We start from the raw sequence: 22,162 nt of genomic DNA on the forward strand, positions 1-22,162 counted from the left end.
ATCTGGTTTAATAAAGACAGGTGCTTCTTTCGCAGCGCTAGAAGCTGCTCAATATTTACCTTCCAATCTAGTCCAATTGCATGAAAAAGGTAGTTAAAGGCAGTCCAAAGTAGAAAATTCTATCAGTTTTTAATAATATTGCTAGGCTATGAAAATATTCCAAAATTTCATTTTCACCATCAACAGAAACTAGCACTTCTTCAGCGGAACCCAATCAGATTAGTTGTAATAACTTCTGTTCTACTGATAATACAGAGTGCGCCAGCTGGATGTATCCTTTTTCAACATTTAACAACTCCGCCATTTTCAACCGATTTTCACAAGTAAACAATTTTTTTAAGATAGTTTATGCCATTTATTATAAACCAGGTTTAGAATACAACGTATCTCTCTCTTTGAAAAAATAAGGACGGATGATTGTTTTGGAGAACACTCCGGCCCAAACAGTCACTTTTTCGTCGTGCAGTGGTGTTTGATGTATAACGTGTGGGTTCTGTGTCCCCAAAATTCGACAATTTTGTTTATTTACGTCTTGTTTGTAGGCGCCGGCTGCCTGTCATATTTTTAATGCCCCCCCTGAAATATTTTGAAGAAATTTGAAAAATATTGAATATGTTCAACAAAAATATGTGTAACATTTTAAATGGAATTCTCAAAGTTTCATTTGCAAAAGTTATCTTGTGAGACCTTGACACCTACCGACTCTTTGTGGAGGCTAGGTCTACCGCCGAGGACAACAACGAGTAGATCGCGGCGAAGCTGGGAGCTAAATGGCTCCTGGTATCGTGACAAAACTGGGAGCTATTGGTTCACGAAACGGACATCGGTACCGAGAGAAATTCAGCCACATTCTGTAGTTCTTGGCTGACGGTGAACATGGACTGGAGAGTGTGCGAGAAGTATCCCCATAGCGACCACCAGGCGATTCGCTACCGCATTGGCCAATGGAGCCCTGCTGCAGCACGGAGAAGGACGACCGGCAAGCTAAAGTGGAAGACGAATGTCTTTAACAAAGACCTCTTCGTAGAGTCACTTTGACGAACAGCGGAATCAAGTACGTTGAAGCGGGTGTTCTAACAAGAAGGATTGTGACGGCTTGTAACGTTACAAAGCCACGAAAACTGGAGCGATGCAGTAGAGGGAGTGCGGCTTACTGATTCAATGAGTAGCTCAGTACGCTACACGCTGCTTGTCTTAGAGGCAGAAGCCGGGCTCAGAGAGCAAGATCGAAGAGTGAGAGAGGAGCGCAAGCGACATTTCGAAAAGGGACGCTTTAAAAACTTAGCAAGCCAGTTTGCTATAAGTAGCTGTGCTGAGAAGTAGACGCATTACGTCATTACGAACATGAGGGCCCGTTGACTCCAGCTGAAATATACCCCGGTAAACTAAACAGTAGAGTACTGCTGCACGAGACGAACGAAGGGCAGAAGTCAACGCGAGTCACAGCGGGCGTTCCTCACGGTTTCTTTCTCGGTCCAACTCTTTGGAACGGTATGTACGATGGTGTCTTAACACTGCGGCTACCCGGGAAAGTGAAAATCGTGCGTTTCGCTGACGACGTGTCACTAACGGTTATAAGTGAGACACTTGGAGAAGTGGAGGTGTCGGTGACGGAGACAATAGAGCTGGATGAACGGGGTTAAACTGCAAATGGCTTATCACAAGTCGAATGTTTTGTTGGTCAGCAACTGCAAAGCGGTTCATCGGACACAGATAACCGCCGAAGGGCACGTGATTGCATCGAAGCGTGCACTGAAGCAATTAGGAGCAGTGGTGCAAATTTTCATTTTCAAATGCCATCTTTCAGCTCAATCAATCCCAACCATGATTCAAATTCAAAGCCTCCCTTAATCATTCACTTTCAAGTTGGCGGGATTTTCATAACCGAAGCGTACGTCTTCATTTCAAATTGATGCTTTTTCATTCACCAACACAAGTTGTCATCTGCTCTGTAGAGGCCAGTTTAAGTTAAATGTTGACATATTTTGCGTTTTCAAGCTTACATGAACAGCAAGAAGTATGTTCAGAGTAGTTTTGCTTGTAAAACCTAGTCAATATCCCAGTACAGAGATATTCACAAGGTAAATGAAATCGAAAATGAATGGAAAATGATTGAACAGCTCGGTTGCTTGAATGAATGATGTAAACGAATAACTGCGAATTGAACATAGTAGGGCATGATTTGAGATTTGTTCTTCCTTCAAGTTCAAAACAACCTGGTGAAAATTTGCAGCTCTGATTAGGAGTGATAATTGATAACCGGTTGAGCTTTAACAACCATGTTGATTACACCTGCGAAAAGTCGGTCTGTTATCTAGTGTTTCGTCATCGATACTGCGATATGGGGTTCCAACCTAGAGTGCGGCGATGAAAACCAAACGGAACCCCGAAAAGCTGAGCGTTCCGGCTGGTGGTCGTACGATTGCGGACAGAATAATATCTGCGGAGGCAGTATGCGTTATCATCGAGATAATCCCCATCTGCATTACCCAAGCCGAGGATATCAAGTGCTACAATCAATGAAATGTCAGAATGATGAGAATGGACTCGATGGTGACGTGTTAGCAGGAATTAGACAATACGGAAAAAGGAAAGGGGACATATCGGCTCATCTCAAACCTGTCGACGTGGGACAATAGAAAGCACTGAGAAATGACCTTCCACCTGAAACAGCTCCTATCGAGCCAAGGCTGCTTCAGGAAGTATCTTCATAGGTACGGGTAGGCAACGTCACCATTGTGCCCGAAGTGTGGAAATGTCGAGGAGACACCGGAGCATGTGGTCTTCGAATGTCCGAGGTTTGAAGCGACGTGCAGGGAGCTACGTAAGACGGGAGGACCGGGCATCAACCCGGATAATGTTGCCTACAGAATGAACTCTTTTCGAAATTATGCTAAAACGCCAATACGTACTTTCAACGTTTATATTCTCTCTAATAGTATTCGAGAAAAATAAAATGAACTGAGTCCATTATTGAAAATGGAACTATGATATAAAATTGCTTCAAATATGTGTAACATTGCTGAATTTTGGATTTTGTCTCATTTTATCTTAAACAATCATTTTTTAAAGTACAAGTCACTGAATCGATCAAACGAGTCGATTCATTTTAGTGAGTGAATCGGATATGGTTCACTCACCAAACTGAATCGGTTTGCTCATGTCTAATCCAAACAGAATCCAGAGAAGGGGAGTGGGCGTAGCGTATTGGTAAATCGATTGCCTTGTACGCAGCGCACCTGGGTTCGGGTCCCGACCCCGCACATAGGGTTAGAAATTTTTCCTAAGAGATTTTTCTAACCCGAAGAGGCGAATGACCTTAAGGTTAAAACCTCTATAATTGAAATAAAAAAAAAAAAAAAAAAAAAAAAAAGAATCCAGAGAAGTATTGTCGCTGTTGTGCTATCTTATGACAAGCGTTATTTGGCACATTTCGAGAAAAGCGATTTTTAAAGTTTGAGATTGAATATTTTGAAACTTATCAATAGTAGAAACAATTCAGAGAAGATGCTTCTATCTATTCTGTGTTGATCTCTCAAATATTACGCAGATCGGTTGACTAAATTGCAAGTTTTTACTAAAACTGTAAACAAAAGTTGTACTCACACGTGTCATAGGCATGTATTGATGACAAAATTTGTATGGCGTGTCATAATCGTTCATGGAAAATTTTCCATGCAAATAAAGCATCAATTATATACTATTATGCATATCTTTGGCTTAATTTGGTCTACAAATAATCGGTGAGATGTATTTTGAAGGAAAAAAGTCAGGGAATCTAGAAAAAATAGTTATTATTGGTTACAGTTTTGCCAAGTATGCTATATCCTTTTAAAACTTAAACCGCATTTTTCTCTCAATTCGCGTATTTTTATTTTGAAAATGATTATTGTGTTTCCCAAATAGTTTTACCCAGAAAAACATCTAATACATCAAGATAACTTGAGCCGATCCCCAGACACAGTCATTTCTAATCTAGTCTAGTCTACACATTAGACTGGTTCAATTTTTGACTTTTAGCTCCACCAGGCTCCACTGATTCCTTTTATGGCCCTTAGTAATTGTGCAAATTTTGATACCGATCGGTTGTGTCTACAGACCCTCCAAAAATTTCAAAGTTTATATGAAAGTTTGTATGGAAAATCGGTTAACATTGAAAATAAATTCTTAAAAAATCACCTCATCAATCAATTAATCAGAACACTATATATTTCTAAAGGTAATCTTCTACTGAACACATTCGTGGAACATTAAAAGTTTATGAAAATTCGCTGAGAAAAGCTATTTACTAAAGAAGCAGTATGACTTCAAAGCAAGTGGATTTTATTATTAATCATAGCAACCCTGTTTGAATAGCTGTATCTGCCATACGCGAGCGGTGGGTGGCAAGTCTAGTTTACACTGGTATAACGATGTAGCTATTCACATAGGGTTGCTATGGTTATTAATAAAATCCACTTGTTTTGAAGTTATACTGCTTCTTTTGTTAATAACTTTTCTCAACCAATTTTCATAAACTTGCAATGGTTCCCGAATGTGTTCAGTAGAAGAATACCTTTAGAAATATATAGTGTTTGATTAATTGAATGATGAGGTAATGTTTTAAGAATTTATTTTCAATGTTAACCGATTTTCCATACAAACTTCCATATAAACTTTGAAATTTTTGGAGGGTCCGTAGACACAACCAATCGGTACCAAAATTTGCACAATTACTAAGGACCATAAAAGGAATCAGAAAAGCCTGGTGGAGCTAAACGTCAAAAATTGAACCAGTCTACTACATATACACAGCCAATACATGTAGGGATCCTGGAAAATTGCAGACGCCTACAATTTTTCTTATTAGTATTAATGTTTGTGGTACATATGATATATGACACAATCATTAAAGCGGCCAGGCCAACTGTACAGCGTACAAAGTGAAGATGCTTCAAAATTATACGGCAATTAAATTATTCATTTAATGAAGAATTTAATCAACGAACTATTTCAAACCTTAAATAAGGAAGAAATGTGGACAACCGTACCGACCGTTTCAATTTGATGGTGATTTGATAAATCGTTTGGAGTGACTTGGCTAAGAGGATTAATGTCACTTCTTTGGTCCTAGGTTCCTGGGATGGGATGGGGTGAGCCGATCCTAAAACACAGTCATTTGAAGCAAAAAACTCACAATTTCTCAGCACGTTTCTCGCTATATCTCAGAAACCAAGCAGAATGCCAAAATTCTGAATACAACACCTTGTAGAGATTTTTTAGACAAGTAATGTGGCATATCTCCCAAGTAACCATTAGCATTAAGCCATTGCACTATATTGGCTATACATTTGCACTAATGTTGCATTGAAACTCCATTACAGCATTAACAACGCAATAAAGCTCTATATTAGCATTAATAATGCATAACTGCACAGCCGACATATAGCATTATCGCTTGCTCTATATGCGTATATAAAGCTGATATAACGCGTACATGCTTCAAGGATCTTTAAAGCATGTAAGCTTTACAAGTGCATTTAATGCCATTATAGAGCAAATAAAAAGCTGATATAATGCTATTGTAATGCTGTGGGTTTATTTGTTATGCAACTCTTCTTGAAGATTATATTCGGCATATTTCATTTCAATCGAACATATGCAATATAGTCCAGGAAGCAAACGCAGCGCACTTACCGTGAAGGACAAGGCAAGGTATCTCAGTTCGAGGCCTACTAAAGGTAATTTTCGTAAAACATTGATATCATGTGAGAACGAAAACCCATTAAAGATATTCATTTACAATGCATTAGAAGAGAAGTTAATTACGGTTTTAAGCAGAACATTTTATTTCAAAATTTTTCCTTTTTGCCTGTCATACGGAAAGGAAACATAAGAAATAGTTTTAAAACCATCATGGCGGATAATGACAGCCAACTGAAGCTTTTTAATAGCATTAGTGGTGCTATATAATAGCATTATTAATGCAGAAACGAGCTGTCAATCTCTGCACAGTAATAGCACTATATTTCGCCTTTTCTGGCATAATACTAGCATTATATCAGTATTTAGGGCTTCACGGCTCTATAACACTGCTTTATATGTGGATTTAAAGCAAATGTTAGTCTACGTTATAATGCTTATTGGTTACTTGGGCAAACTCAGTTTACTCTAAAGTGGCGTTCGTCATAAGATAGCATAACAGCGATGTTATCATTATCCTAAGAGAGTGCAAGAAACCGATCGAGTAAGGTAGGTATGATGACATTTTTTGTGTCAAAAAGGCCCGCAGTAACCGATATGTGTATTAGGAGAAAAACGTATTTTTAGTTTAAAACGAAAATGTGAACATTTCGCAAAACTGCCGCTAAAAGCTGGTATTTTTTTCTAGAACAAATCCTTCAAAAATCATCTCACTGATTGATTCTAGTGCAAACAGTCCAGGGATATAAACCGAAGAAAAACTATTTTTATAAACAATTTGTTTACATTAAGAGTGTTCCCATGGACCGGGGTGGTTCAAACAACACAATAATTTAGGTTATTATACAGGGTGTTTGGTTCATGGTTAAGAACCTCTCGAGGGGTGATTGACTGTCTTATTGGAGAAAAAATCATTCTACACATACCATCAAATCTCAACCGTTACAAAGTTATTGAACTTTTTGTGTTAAAAACTTAGTTGCCTTCGTATTTCAAATTTTTTAGGTCGATTGAACAGATGATAAAATTTTCCGTTGATTGATGTCCTCACATATTTCAGCTAATGAAGTTAAGTAACCTTTTCAAAGTAATTTATTTAAAATTTAATAATTTTGATCGAAACATATGTCGGAAATTGGAATAGTTAACATCATCATTTTAATAACTCAAATTGTTAGTCTTGAAGAGCTGCATAATTTGTTCTATGACATGGTATACTTATCTTTTATTGTTTTCATGTGTCTGGGTGATTGAACTTTATCGTTTTTGATATTTTTATCTTATTTTCACTATTACTAGCTCTAATTGAAAAAATTTGGCGCTTACTGTACCTTTTTTCTTTTCATTCGAAAGCCAGGAAAATTTAACAGAGGCAAATGTATTGATACCTTTCAGTTAAGTGAATTTAGAATTCTTTTAGAAGTAAATTAGTTTAAAGTTAGTGGTATTTGCGTAAATTTTCTTAAAATAGAAAATAATAAACTTTACCATTATTATCTTAGAATTAATGCATCTAAGCAAGTTCTACAATTCTTTCTTTGACTCCATTCAATTATCTCTTTTTGTTTCGACGCAAAATAATTTTTATCACACCATTTGATATGCAAAAACAACGAATTCGAATCCACTACATTTGTGGTGACATCATGCTGTGTTAACTATTAAATTGCAGCCAAATAAAAAGCGATAGGGATAAAGTGTCCATTAACAAGTTATAGAGAATATTAAGGGGCATCAAATGAACAATAGAAACGATAAATTTTGTTGATTAATAATTAAAATAATTACAAAAAAATGTAAAAATGTAAAACGCAAATTTTAGGTTATTTTACTAATAAAACGTTATTCAGTACACTTAACTAAAAGATATTTGTACATACATCGATAGGAAATTTTCTCAGTTTTCCAATGAAACCTTAGAAATAACGGTATAAAGTATAATTTTTAGATAAGAGTCTTTTAAGCACTTGCAAGTCGATTACAGAAAAAGTTTAGTATTGAAATTACAAAGAAACGAGAAGAGATAGGATTATGATGTTTAAGAACAAATTATGAATCGTCTTAAAACCTAACTTTTGGATAATAGATATTGCTATAATCATAACTCATTATTTTGAGAAAATTAGCAAAAACCTCATCAAAAACACTAATTTTTAACTTCTTTACAACTTAAGGGCAATTAAAAATAATTAACTGATAGATACGAGACCACCAATCAATAGAAAATTTTCTCACCTTTCCAGTGGAACTAAAAGATTTAAAATACGACGTATACTTTTCGACTTAGAGGTATTTGAGGAAAAATAATTTTTTTACACAAGAAGTTCAATAACTCTGTCATGGTTGAGATTTGGTGGTATATGTAGAACGATTTTTTCTCCAAATATGACAGTCAATCACCCCTGTATATTGGTTCTTGATGGACAATTTGTTCAAAACTAGTTCCAATTCGTGAAGGTCGATTCCAAGTTTTGGTTTTTTGGCCACTTTTCTTGGATCAACCCATATATAAGCTATTTTTAGGTAGGCCACAATTTGAGAGGTGGTTAACCCTAGACCCCCCGAAAAAAGATCTATTGATGGCAATGATCGAATTAGCACTATATTCAGACTTTTTTTCACCCTCTATTCATACGATTGCAGTTTACAGGATAAGGTTATTTGACTGGGCTTCAGACGTATTATTTATTTATATTTCGGACAAACAGCGACTATCTGAGCGAATGAGTTTTACTATTTTCTACACATTGAACATATTGCTAATGACAAACACGATATTCTATAGAAGCAATGCTAAATGGACAGTAGAATGAAGACATTAAAACAAAGAAATTATCATACACTGAAACAGGGTCATCTTACCATGGGTACTCGAACCCTTGCGAGTATCCGCAAGGGTGATCGGTCTTACAGCAATAGTCCCACGCACCAACCTCACCACCATCTATTTCACACGAGTAAAACCCTGTGATCTTGTTGCGCTCGCACTTGGTACCGAGACGGCAGGGTTTCCCCGATACGGTATACTGGCGCCAACTTCCATCACCTGTCGTTTAGCGGATGTTGGTTTGGTTTTGCAGGTTTTTTTTTATTTGGTTTGGTTTGGCGGATGTTGGGTTGGATGGGTCGGGCAGGGGTTGGTTTGAATAACAGAGAACCATAACGCAGAACGTAGTTACGATCACACGAGGAACACATAGGTAATAAAAAGACACAAATATATGTAGACGATGGTTACTCAAAGGAAACGACTAAATAATGAAGCTAAGATGATTGTGATGTTCTAGGTTTTTTGGCAGAAGAGAATATCTAGCGTGTTCTTAAACGAGTTGGTTGCGCAGAGATGAGTGAAACCTTGATTATTATTTAATTATGAGTCTGTTTTCTTGGAAGTGGATTTTGGTTCTTGTGATTGTTCTGTTTGTTGCTGTTGTGGGTGATCGTGAGCTTGATCTTGCCGTTGAGCTTGAGCGTGCGTGTCAAAATTGCTATTACTGTGATTGGAATAAGCATTTGAATTATGGTGATTACTATTTCTATTGGCTTGATTCGGTAGCAAAATTATGAAGTTAGGAGGAGTGTCCAAATCAGAGGAGGTGTTGTTTTTACCCGGTTCTCGGAATATGTCCATCCGACGGTCGTGATTTTCTCTGTTCCCACTATTACTGCCACTGCTGATGGTGATGATTTTATCGCGGCAGGTGTAGTCAAAGGGATTCCATGCAAACAACCAGTAGTCCCGATTGTTTGTGTGAGCATAATGAACACCCATTTTTAATTCACTTTGATCCAAATCAGACATTTCGCAGTTGTAGGTTGACGCCTGTGAACTGTAAATGGAATGTGGCACATTGTAAAATTTTCAGTCAGATTGTATTAATCCGGACGGAACTTACCCGAAACTGAACGACAAACATTTGAACGGTGTGGTTTCTCTAAGCCTGATGCATTCATTCTTACAGTCAAGTTCAGTATTTACAGAAATTACCTTCTTGATAGCCGATGAAAGCAGTTTTGCAGGGGATCCATACCCTAGGTAACAGACTGAAATTTGGAAGACCATTAATTTATGGATCAAATTGCATTCCAACAACTGACGCTACATTTTTTCTGATGTTTATCATCGATAATTGGTTGAATTTCACAACCCTGACCATAGCTTGCTCGTTCAAATACGTCGAATCCTTCGTCAAGCACCAGGTGTCGATCGCGATCCATGTCCCGCACCGGCCAGTCCGATAGTAGACAATTGTCGATCACGGAATTGATCGTGTGTGGACCAAAACTATACGTGAACGCTCGACACGTGAATTTCAAGGCCTTAATACACTCCAATTCACACTCGCCGACCGATCGTACGGTAAGCGAATCGCGAATAATCGCTTTGTAGAAACGGGACGAGTCAATTGTTCGGATGAAGCATTCTGAAAAAATATATAATTAAAATAGTGCTTGGCTAAAATTTGATTCGGTGCAGTTTTACGAGCGGTAACATCTCGGATTGGAGGATGCGACTCCGGGTGACATGCCTTGGGGTCATCGGTCATAGAATAGATGTCGTAGTCACGATCCGGCTCCAAGTCGGCATAAAAATCTAGCAGATTGTATGGTCGATCGCACAGCAGACAGTTTTCGCGTGAGATCGTCGAGTAACGATAGCTGAAGGTATGACATCGGAATCGAGCTTCCGAGAAGCACATACGTTCACATTCGATTACAGTCGGAGTGTTCAAGGCGTACTTTACGACTCCTTTGTTTAGTCGGAATCCTTCGCTGGATTTTACCGAGCAGTCATCAAGACTAGGCCGTCTGCTCCACTGTTGTCCAAAGTTGCCACGATCTGGCCGATGATCTGGAATGCTTAACGCATGCGGATCATCGAGACCATATTTTCTACCGCCATAGTTCCAGATGGCATTATCATCAGGAGGGTGATCGTTTCGCAGTTCAAAATAGTTGAACGATGGTCCGTCGTATCGTTTGATCTCGTTTCTAATTCCCCAGTAATCGGATATTGATTTGTAAGAATCAGCTCCACTGTGGCCGTACGAGCCGCCGTATACACCCCAATTCTTCTGAGCATCCTGTCCGATTAGGTATGGAACAAAATTATTTGATTTGTCACCGTGGGATGGATATTGAGTTTGTTGCGATGGTGGTGGCTCACGATCTTCGTATGGATGACGTGGTCGATGCATTATCGGTCGATGATCTTCTTGATATGGTATCGATGGTCGGAAAAAATCATGGCGTTCATAGCTACCACTGCCATATGGCCCTTGAGGAAGAGGTTTGTAGCGATCGTGATCTATCGATCCGTAGCGATCAATTTCTCCCATGAAATGTGGTTTGTATGACAGTAATGGCCTATAGGAATCACTTGGTGGTGGAGGCTGGGGAATAGGGTAGAAATTGGAACCATACCGATCAAAATCTCTATCGAACAACGACGGCCGATATTTGTCGATTGCCGTCATTGGTTTGTAATGATCGTCCTCGTACGGTGATCGTTCTGGAGGAAAAGGTTTATAACTTTCGGCATGAGGACGGTAGGTCGTTGGTCGGATGTAGTCAAACGGTGGACGATACGGCTTCACTATGCAATCCTTGCAGCCGTAATTGGTACGACACGATGGAGATGCACCGCGATCACGCTCATAGTAGTCGTAGTCAGGATCTCGAATCAGGTTAGAATCTCTTTGATGTGGACTAGAATACAGATCGATCTGGGACAAGGGTTGATCGATAAGCTCGCAGTCTCCCTGGCCTCGGCCGGTCGGATCAAGCCTGCGAATAAATAATGCGATTTGTAAACACATGATTAGTTGACCGCCCGATTTCTTCACCCACGCCTAACTTTTAAACCAGATTTACCGGTGTATTAAACCTGGTTTAAAAATTAAGCCTGGGTGAAGAAACAGTCCTTTAGATATGTAATTTTCAAACTATATTTTATAATAACTATAACGGACTACAATATGAGCTTTCATTTCGATTTCAAGCTTTTCTAGAATGATCAGAACGTGCCACTTACCGATAGTTGAATCCTTCACAGGGGAACCGACGCTCATCGCCACATTCGCGTTGGCAATCTTCCACTCGTTCGCAAATCAGTGTCCTTCGTACCCATTGCGGGGCGACACGTTTCCCGGCCAGAACCCGGCGGTAGCATGCTGAATAAACGAGATATACAATGTTAGATATTTAAATAATTGCATTTATCATAATTATCTTCACGGTAAGCGAAATTGTGTGAACGAGAACTATAAGTTGTGAGGGCATGATGAGCATTTCATCAATTTTGCTTTGCACCCATCGGAGTTGCACATGCGCATCCAACAATTCACGGTTAAGATCGCGAGACAAATTATTTTATGTGTGTTGCCGGCTAACCACCACAATCGGCTAGATCATAGTATCTGATTAACCCTCCACAGACCAGGTGGGGTCGGATACGACCGTATGTTTATTGGTTGTAGGCTAGCGCATGCGTGTGGATCTCATCTGGTCTGCGAAGGGTTAAGTTTAAAGGAATAAACCACTCAACGCAGCTGATTGTTTTAACTTTATGTTTAGGTGTGTGACCTGGTAAGATTTTTCAAACATGATTGCACTCATAGTGCCAGTTGTTCAACCCACTATGAATTTGGGCGCTTGCTTCACATCGATCTGAATTAATTTGTCAGATGAATGCGGCTTGACGTTACGTGCATACTAACGGAAATGTCTGCGAATTTATAATCAGAGGTGACTTCTGGACTTCTAGGTACCAGGAAGGAAGATGACGAGGGCAACGTCGATTACGTTTTTTGCAGACATTGTTATTTTTTTTGTTGGAGACGAACCACTGCGACCAGTATTTAGATATATTGTGGTAATGACATTGTTATTGTGACTTTAATTGTCTATGTCGTGGTGGTTTTATTTAGTATTTATTTAGTTATCTAATACACCCAGGTTTTTTTACGCGGTTTTATCGCGCGGTTTTTTTACGAGGTTTTTTTACGCGGATTTTCCAATTGACGCGATTTTTTACCGGGAAAAAATATTAGTACTCGATTACCACCAATCAAACATTTTTGTGAAATAATGGTTAGGTTTAGCTCAATAGTATGTTTAGAAGAATTTTAGTTGTAGTTCTACCTGTGACCGCATAGAGGGCACCAATACCAACTTTTCATAGAAGAGGAATAGAATATTGTGATGCAGAATTACTGAAAAATGCCTGTTCTACAACTTTGTAGAAGACGCCTAATTTCTATCTCTCTCCGTTGAAAAGTTAGTTCTTGGCGCCCTCTATGCGGTAACAGGTGGAACTACAATTTTCTAACATGGCTCGTATTATTTACTATAATTTTTCTGAATATGCTATTGAGCTAAACCTATACAATATTTCACAAAAATGTTTAGTTCGTGGGAATCAAGTACTGATACACAACCATGTACTGATAGGCCCCATGCAACTGTCTCAGACATCACTTCGCTAAAACTTTAATCCCTTCTTTTAACAAAGCCGGATTGACTAGCAGTCACCAACAAAGCTGTAGACAATTATATTACCTTTCTTATTTTCACTTACAGTGAGAATACGATGCATACAGTGCCACCTAATTGTGAAAATGCGGGCTAGTGGGTTTTCTCCATGTGAATTGTCGAAAAATACCATACTAACTTCACAACCGTTGGTCCGGTAGCTAGACTTGTCCGATTTACTTCAAATTTGGAGCAAGGGATCAGGAATCGACTAAGGGTTGGGCCGATAGAGGTTATTTTTTTCTTGTCACTCTACTGTAGATGTTAATAACCCAATAAAACAATTAAAATTGTTCAAAAATGCTTATTTCTGTCAATTTATACTTGAAATGGGAAATACAAACAAATAGTAAATAATACTACAACACTATTGATTTAAAATGTCTTTATATAAATATATAGGTATAAATAAAGGAGTCTCACAAATCTTACTGTCATCTATTGTCAAAAACTTCTAAACGTACAGAATACTTTAAATCAACTTTGCACCTATACTTCCTTGAAGACCTGCCTAGATTATAAATCTCAATTAGATTATCAACACACTTGCTATAGGTTCGAAAACCCAACATATGTATTGGCAAAAAACACACTCCACAAATGCCGTTTTTGCTTGACCCCGAGACTGAGTCAGGTTCCATCCCTAGCTGCTGTCAGTTCATACATTTGGACACCAGTTGGGGTCAGTTTTGTATCAAACAAAACGACATAAGATGACTGGTTCCTTGTCCGCGGCTCACCTGTGTTCGATTACCCCAACAATAGAGGTTATAACCTTAAAAATCGAAACAACAAAAAAAGACTGGTTCGTGTATTCTGCACTAATTTATCGATGGAGCGAAAATCGTTTGTGAGTGATTTCATGAGATGCCCATCGCCGATTTGAACAAAACTTTGCAACTGTGTTTGGGTTATGAATCTCCATGATTTTCTCTGGCAATTGCAACATTTTGATACAAGAACAATTTTTCAGAAGGGCATAGACGTTTTCGCGTGCATTACATTCAAAAAAATTTTGTTCGATTACCATATTTTATACAGGAAAACTATCTGAGAACGAGTTACAGGGAATGAATACTTCTGCATGAAAAAATATGCACCGAAAAAAATGTTGTGTCATTTTTTGCAATAACAGAAGCTTATGACGAATTTAGCGCCAACTCGAACAAATGTTGGCAGCACCCTCTCAGATTTTAATGAAACTTTCTGTACATGAGAACTTTGTCGCAAAAAACCACTTTTCATACTTTACCTTATACTTTTTTCCAAAAATGATCTATACTGTCTTTTGAAAAGGGCCAAACTTTTTTTACCATTTTTTTTTTCAAATGGCTATAGTCTAAAAATGACAAATCCTACAAAAAATGTTGTAGGAGTGATTTTTACAAAATTAGTCAAATTTTTGAATAAAAATATTGAAAAAATTCTTCATTGACTCCTACACTGAAAAAAATCGATTTTGATAATTTAAAGTCGATTTACGAAAAAAAAAAACCATTTTTGATTTGGATGAAATTTTGTTGCAAGATAGGTAATTACCTATGTTCCTTACCTACCGTCAAAAATTCAAGTTGGGTACTTTCAAAGAAAAAAAGTTATTCGAAAAAAACTTTTCCTTGTCCAAAATGAATATTTTTTCAGTATATTTTTATCGAAAACTAAATCAATGAAAGTCATAATCATCTCAGAATCCATTTTCCCAGCTGCTAGTTGCCTGATACATGCAAAAATTATCAGTAACGAATTTGGTATATATTCATAACAAACTTGAATGAAGACTAAAAGACTGGAAGACAAGAAGAATGGAAGACTTGAAGACTGCAGTTCATTTGTTCCTCTCAAAACTGATAAATTTTATGAAACAATTGACAAACTTTTCTAAAATTGATTTTATTTCTGATGGAGCAGCAGCACAATACAAAAATAAGAAAAACTTTGCCAACTTGTGTAGATTCCAGTCGAAATATGAGTTAAGCGCAGAATGGCGTTTCGTTGCAGCATCCCATGGAAAGAACCCTGTGATGCTATTGGTGGCACTCTCAAGCGAATGGCAAAAAGAGCCAGTCTTGCTCGCGACTATGGAAATACCATAACAACTCCCGAGAGTTATATAACTGGGCAGTTGAACAAATTGATAAAAATATCACATAATTAATTTTCTGCTCAAATTCCTTTAACAGTACAACAAAATGTCAGAGGAACTCTAAGAGCTGTATAATAACGCCAAAACAATATCTGGAACTCAAAAATTCCACAGTTTTATGCCTATTCATGGGGGCAAGGTAGAGACGAAAAAATATTCTAATTCAGAAGATGAACCAAAAATATTTTCCTTGTATAGAAATAATACAAAATAGCATGCATGAAGATAGTTTTAAGACAAATGTGATATACATAAATAAATAAATAATTATGTACAATTCAATACATAATGTTGTGGTGATTATTTCTTTCTCTGAATCTTTCTCAGCACTAAACAAGAAAATATAAAAGTAATAATGGAATATTTGTTTAACGACATAAACTCTTTTCAATGGGATTCTTGATTAAGGAGTTACATACCTTTAGTGATAAAAATGTCAAGAAAGTTTGAATTTGCGTAAAGAAATAAAGCAATGATTTAAATTTAACAGTTATGTGTCCAACAAAAAAAACACCTTTAACAGGCCAACGAGGGTACCCGGGTACCCACAAATTGAAATGCTCATAACTATGGCCTCCCTCAACCGATTTGGACACTTTTAGATATTTTGGATTCAGAAACTCTATAATTCTATAATTTATAATTCTGTACAATAGAACCGGAATAATGGATCTGGTTTTTGGCAGTCCGGATTTTCCGGAGTAATGTTCCAGTACTAGGATATGATTTGTAAATTTTAATAATGTACTAGCAATATGAGTATCAAAACTCTTCAAATTGTCTCGGAACTCTGTTTTTTATTGTTACGGGACCCTATGGCAATTTGAAAAATGGAATTGGAATGGAATGGCCACTCACGGCCCCACGGGAACCTGCTCCGGAATGTCTGTTCCGGGGTCAAATGACCAAATGGTTCCAAAACCACGAGATACAGCCTACTGATGCAATTCCAAGAATTTTGATACCCATATTGCTAGTATTCCATTGAAGTTCACAAATAGTACCCCAGCACTGGTACCTGCTTCCGGAAACCCGGATTCCCGGGAACCGAATGAAGTAACCCGATTCATTTTTACCATGTCCAAAAGTGGATGAGTTCCTGAATCCAAAACGGCCAAAAGTATCGAAATCGGTTAGATATTCCCTTAGTTACGGGCATTTTAGTTTTTTGGGTACCCGGGTACCTACGTCGGCCTGTTACGTAGTAAAAAAATTCAGGAGCCCCTCCTCACTCCCACCCTTACTATATCAACAATATTATTAACCCAAAAGCTTGACTTAGTGAAGTTCTAAGATGTCACAAAGTTTCAATTTCCAGCGATGGATAAAACATAGGAATTTAATTAATTGAAACTTAAAAAGGTACCCAGGTACCGCGTCGGACACACAACGGTTAAAGAAATAAAGCAATATAATATTATATAACTATGCGCTGCTAGGCTCCATGCAAAACTACCTCAGACATCACTTCGCTAAAAGTTTAATAACTTGCGTTGCGTTGCGAAGCACGGTGCTATTCGTAGATTGCATAATAACGATCATCATGTTGCCTATAGGTAGCTCAACTCATCTTGCTTGTGAGATAAATGATCGGGAATGAACTTTATCTCTTATGAGTTCAGTAAACCAATAGCATGAGAATCGTTATTGTCGGCCACGACCATCTACACCGATAGGGTAGGAAATGTTGATGTAATACCAACTTAAGGAAGGCCCCCGACTCAGCGACGCTTCCGTAGGTATTACGGAGTTGGATTGAACGACAGGTACAGGTCTAGGATTCGCCACAAGCAGACAATGCGACCACAAGATGAATTTGTTTTATGCGGTGGGATGGTTAAGCTCCGAGTACACGTATACTCAGAGCAAAAAGATATTTAGTTATGATTTTTCTTGTATTTCAACTCTGGATAGCCGGCCATCAATAGTGATTTAGTTTTTCCGTAAACTACAGCAATTTGAACTCCAAACAGCCGGCCGTAGGAGTATTGCTAAAAGCGCGAGCTAGCCTGATATCAATATTCGTTTGTGAATTGGGTAGTAGGAACACATGTAAAGAGTATTTTTAATATGCACTTTCAAATAAAGCCATAACTTAGTCTATCCTCATATCGAGTCATAGCCACCGCGGGCTGCACCTACCTCCAACCTCTAAGGCAAAGTTTTGCCGGACCACCGATCGCGATCTACTTTCAAGTATCCAGTGTATGCACATATATACACACATGCACACTTGTATGCATGCCTGTATACATACATATGAAAAGACGCATGTATACATGCATGCATACACACTCATGCACACATGCACACACATATATATTCACACACACATATTTGCACATATACATATATACCCATACGCGTTAAACAGCGCCAGCTGAAAGGCACAGAATTAGGGTCCTTGATCTATGCCCGATCCTGAAGAGCTATTAATTGTATAACGGCACGTGAACTTTCACCTTGTTTCTATACACGACATTCAAAGAACTGTAGAATACAACGAAAAGCGACTACTTTTTCTGTCTCATGAGTTTTTTTATGGTAGGATCCATGTAGTTAAAGTCTTCGTAATATAGGTAATATAACAATAACGCACGCGTCGTTATGCTAACCGGAGTGTATCCTGCGAGGTATAAAATAAGTATAACCGATATGTCTGAACCGAGCGACCCTGTATGTCGGACACAGAACCGACGACACACGCGTGTTTTATTTCTCAGCCTACCACTAGAAATAGAAACAAAACTAGAGACAAGAAAAAGGACAAGGAACCAATTTGCCAATTAAAAGTGAGTATAAAGGGACCGCCCGTGCCGTGCCACTCCGCTACTCACCAGTGTTTGGTACTTCTAAAATGATGCGTCAAAAACTTGTATGCATGTATATAAAAAACTATAGAAATCCTCCGAACTATTTTCCAACAATAACTCCGAACTATCTTCCAACTCCGAACTAACAAAGCATGAATTGTTGAGAAATATTTAAGAGAAGCTTGCTGCGTGGAGAACATAGTAATATTGGCTGAAAAAGTTTAATAACTTCTAACAAAGTCGGATTGACTAGCAGTATTCGACAAAGTTGTAGATAGTTAAATTATCTTTCTTATTTTCACTTACAGTGATAATACGTTATTTTTATATTGTAACGACATATAATTAGCAAGGGACTGGAAGGTGAAGTATTTTTCAAATATTAAGAGCCATAGTACTCAAGGAAGAGCAGGAGCGGATCCAGAAAAATTTTTTCGGGAGGGGTCCGAAATTTTGATTTTGGAATGAACATTGTACAATAAATTATACGTCAAAAGCTAATTTAATGAAAATCAGTTTTGGTGGTAAAATTTCGTTTCAAATGATTTTATGTTTGAAACTAGTATAAAATTAAAACTAATTTAAAATTTCTCAAAAGGTTAAAAAAATTCGGAGGGGGTCCGGACCCCCAGGACCCTCCCCCTGGATCCGCCACTGAGGAAGAGCAAGGATTTGAAGCAAGAAAGTTTAGAAAAGCGTGTAGTAAGGTCAATGAACAAGCTTAGAGTTTCCCGGCTACTTAACTCTTTGTCTTCTGGAAAAATATTGACTCAATAAAATAAAAAAATAATAATAAATAATAAATAAAATAAAAAAAAGGAAAAAAAAGTGATAATACGATGCATACAGCGCCACCTAGTGGTGAAAATGCGAGCTATTGGGTTTTCTCCATATAAATTGTCGAAAAATCCCATACAAACTTCCGGACCGTTGGTCTGGTAGCTAGACTTGTCCGATTTACTTCAAATTTGGAGCAAGTACTCTTGGTGGGACTAGGTATCGACTCAGGGGTGGGCGATTGAGTAGGGTAAAAGGGTATATACGCCCCACCTGGGCTAAATGCCCCTATTCGATTCCCAGGATTAGTTTGTTATTTTAAATATGTTGCAAAACAACAATATACACAAAAGTTTCAAAAGAGCTACTTTTATGTAAGGCTCCACTTTTTCCCAAAGCATTACAACCAATTAGAAATAGTCGGATTCGATAGAACTATTTCAAGTAGCTTACTAGAATGTTATAGTTACTATCTTAGTTTATAGCTTGGCTTAAAACTATGTGTGTGTTGAATTATTCATGTATTCACAATAGCTCATCACCGGCCAAAACGCCCCACCCATTCGTTTTCGAGCTCTCCATCGAGACAGAGGTTGTTTTTTCTAGTCCGTAGTGCTGTGTGAGGCGATAAAGAATAGTTTTAATCCGCATTCAAGGTTATTTTGCCAGTTCGGTTCGGTCCTCAGTCTTTTGTTCGCGTGTGAGGATTAAACAATAGCCAGCTGTATAAGCTGGATCGGTTCGTCGTTGGACACCAGTTTAAAGCTAAGTGGTTTTTGTCTTTTGTAACACATTTATTGCTTTCTTCCGTCTGCGCGGGCGCTGACCCCGTGCGTTGACGTTTTCTATGGTTCCCTCTCCGGATGGTCAAATGGAAGTTGAATCGGGTTCAACTTCTAAGGCTCCCCCCCGGCCCAAATGCTATCCAGAACTCTCAACTGGTCCATTTGTGGTCTTCTTTCGGCCCAAGACTAAATCACTGAATCTTCTTCAGATTTCTAGAGACCTGACGGAACGGTTCTCGGCTGTGACCGAAATTTCAAAGGTCCGCTCGGACAAGATAAGAGTGTTGCTAGCCAACTCAAAGCAGGCAAACGATATTGCTTGCTGTGAGCACTTTACGCGGGATTATAACGTGTATATTCCGGCTGTAAGAGTACAATCCGAAGGCGTCGTAACCGATGAGAGTTTGACGTGCGAGGATCTGCTGAAGTACGGGGTTGGCCGATTCAGAGACCGCTTACTTCAGCCAGTTAAAATACTTGAGTGCAAACGTTTGCACTCAGTAGTAGTTGCGGGGGATGGTTCAAAAACGTACCCCCAATCAAACTCTTATCGGGTGACCTTCGCTGGTACCGCTTTGCCAAATTTCGTCCTCTTGCACAAGGTTCGTCTGCCTGTGCGTCTGTTTGTGCCGCGGGTCATGAATTGCACAAAGTGTAAACAACTGGGTCACACAGCCACCCATTGTAGCAATAAGGCCCGCTGTGGAAAATGCGGGGAGAATCATCTAGATGATTCGTGCAGTAGGCAAGCCGAAAAGTGTCCTTACTGTGGAGAGTCTGCATGATATCTCGGCATGTCCCGCGTACAAACTACGCGGGGATAAACTGAAACGTTCCCTTGCGGGACGATCCAAACATTCTTTCGCAGAAATGTTAAAGAATGCTACGCCACCATCCTCAGCAAACATCTATACTCACTTGCCTCCTGACGAGGGCGAGGCTGGTAACCCACAAGAGGGAACATCTACTAGGGTGCCTAGAATTTATAGGAAGAGGAGGAACACTTCCTCTCGTAAAGTTCCTTGTAAAGGCCAGAAGGTGTCCCTTGAGGGGGCTCCGAAAGTCACATCTATTGGAAGTGTTGCAACCAAACCGAAGCAATTAGCTCCTGGTCTCGGAGGATTAAGCTCAGAGAAGGAGTTCCCAGCACTTCCAGGAACATCAAAAATCCCAAGTGTTCCTTTGTTTCAGTTCGAGAGTAATCACAGCACTGGAATTATAAAACTCTCGGACATAGTGGACTGGATAATAAAAACTTTCAATATTACTGATCCTATTAAAAGTCTTATGTTAGCTTTTCTCCCTACAGTGAGAACATTTTTGAAGCAGTTGACTGCTAAATGGCCCCTCCTCTCAGCGATTGTATCCTTCGATGGCTAACTCATCGAACGAGGTCACGGATTTGATCACTGTTCTACAGTGGAATTGCAGAAGTATCATCCCGAAAATCGATTCCTTCAAAATTTTAATAAATAATTTGAGTTGCGATGCATTTGCATTATGTGAAACTTGGTTAACTTCCGACATAGAACTCAACTTCCACGACTTTAATATTATTCGCCTGGATCGAGACACCCCCTATGGAGGAGTGCTTTTGGGGATCAAAAAGTGCTATTCCTTCTACAGAATTAACCTTCCCTCGATAACAGGTATTGAAGTTGTCGCTTGTCAAGTAACAACCAAAGGCAAAAGCCTTTGCATAGCTTCCATATATATTCCCCCCAACACCGCGGTTGGGCACCGACGGCTACAAGACATCTTAGAATCCCTGCCAGCACCGCGACTAGTTTTAGGAGACTTTAACTCTCACGGTACAGCATGGGGTTGCCTCTATGATGATAACCGGTCTTCCTTAATTCAGGATCTTTGCGATAACTTCAATTTGACAATTTTAAACACGGGTGAAATGACACGGATTCCTGCTCCTCCAGCGCGCCCGAGCGCCTTAGACTTGTCCCTTTGCTCAACATCGCTGCGGTTAAATTGCACGTGGAAGGTAATTCCTGATCCCCACGGCAGCGACCATCTGCCGATTGTAGTCTCAATCAATAACGGTTCAAGGCCATTGAAATCAATCAATATTTCGTATGACCTCACACGAAATATCGATTGGAAGAGCTATGCTGCCGCGATATCCGACAACATCGAATCTACCCAAGAACTTCCTCCGGAGGAAGAGTACAGCTTTTTGGCTGGCTTGATTCTCGACAGCGCGAATCAAGCTCAGACTAGGCCAGTACCCGGCGCGAACATACAAAAACGTTCTCCCAATCCCTGGTGGGATAAAGAGTGCTCAGACGTGTACGCAGAGAAGGCCGCCGCGTTTAAGACCTTCCGGAACGACGGGTTACCCGCCAGTTTTCGACAGTACGCGACGTTAGACAAGCGAATGAAGAGTTTGATGAAAGCCAAAAAACGCGATTATTGGC

At 39.0% G+C, this 22,162-nt stretch overlaps 1 protein-coding gene across 1 annotated transcript in view; it reads right to left on the reverse strand.

Moving 5' to 3' along the window:
* LOC131681632 (uncharacterized) overlaps positions 1-22,162 on the reverse strand; it is a 113,868-nt gene that overhangs the window by 4,785 nt on the left and 86,921 nt on the right. The window contains exons 6-11 of the mRNA XM_058962543.1: positions 11,717-11,855; positions 10,166-11,469; positions 9,786-10,106; positions 9,579-9,726; positions 9,292-9,512; positions 8,545-8,728 (exon numbers count right to left, since the gene is read on the reverse strand). Of these exons, the coding sequence (XP_058818526.1) occupies positions 8,545-8,728; positions 9,292-9,512; positions 9,579-9,726; positions 9,786-10,106; positions 10,166-11,469; positions 11,717-11,855 (2,317 nt within the window). The remainder of the gene's footprint in view (positions 1-8,544; positions 8,729-9,291; positions 9,513-9,578; positions 9,727-9,785; positions 10,107-10,165; positions 11,470-11,716; positions 11,856-22,162) is intronic.

The sequence above is a fragment of the Topomyia yanbarensis genome, chromosome 2 (assembly GCF_030247195.1).
Source record: "Topomyia yanbarensis strain Yona2022 chromosome 2, ASM3024719v1, whole genome shotgun sequence".
Lineage (NCBI taxonomy): Eukaryota > Metazoa > Arthropoda > Insecta > Diptera > Culicidae > Topomyia > Topomyia yanbarensis.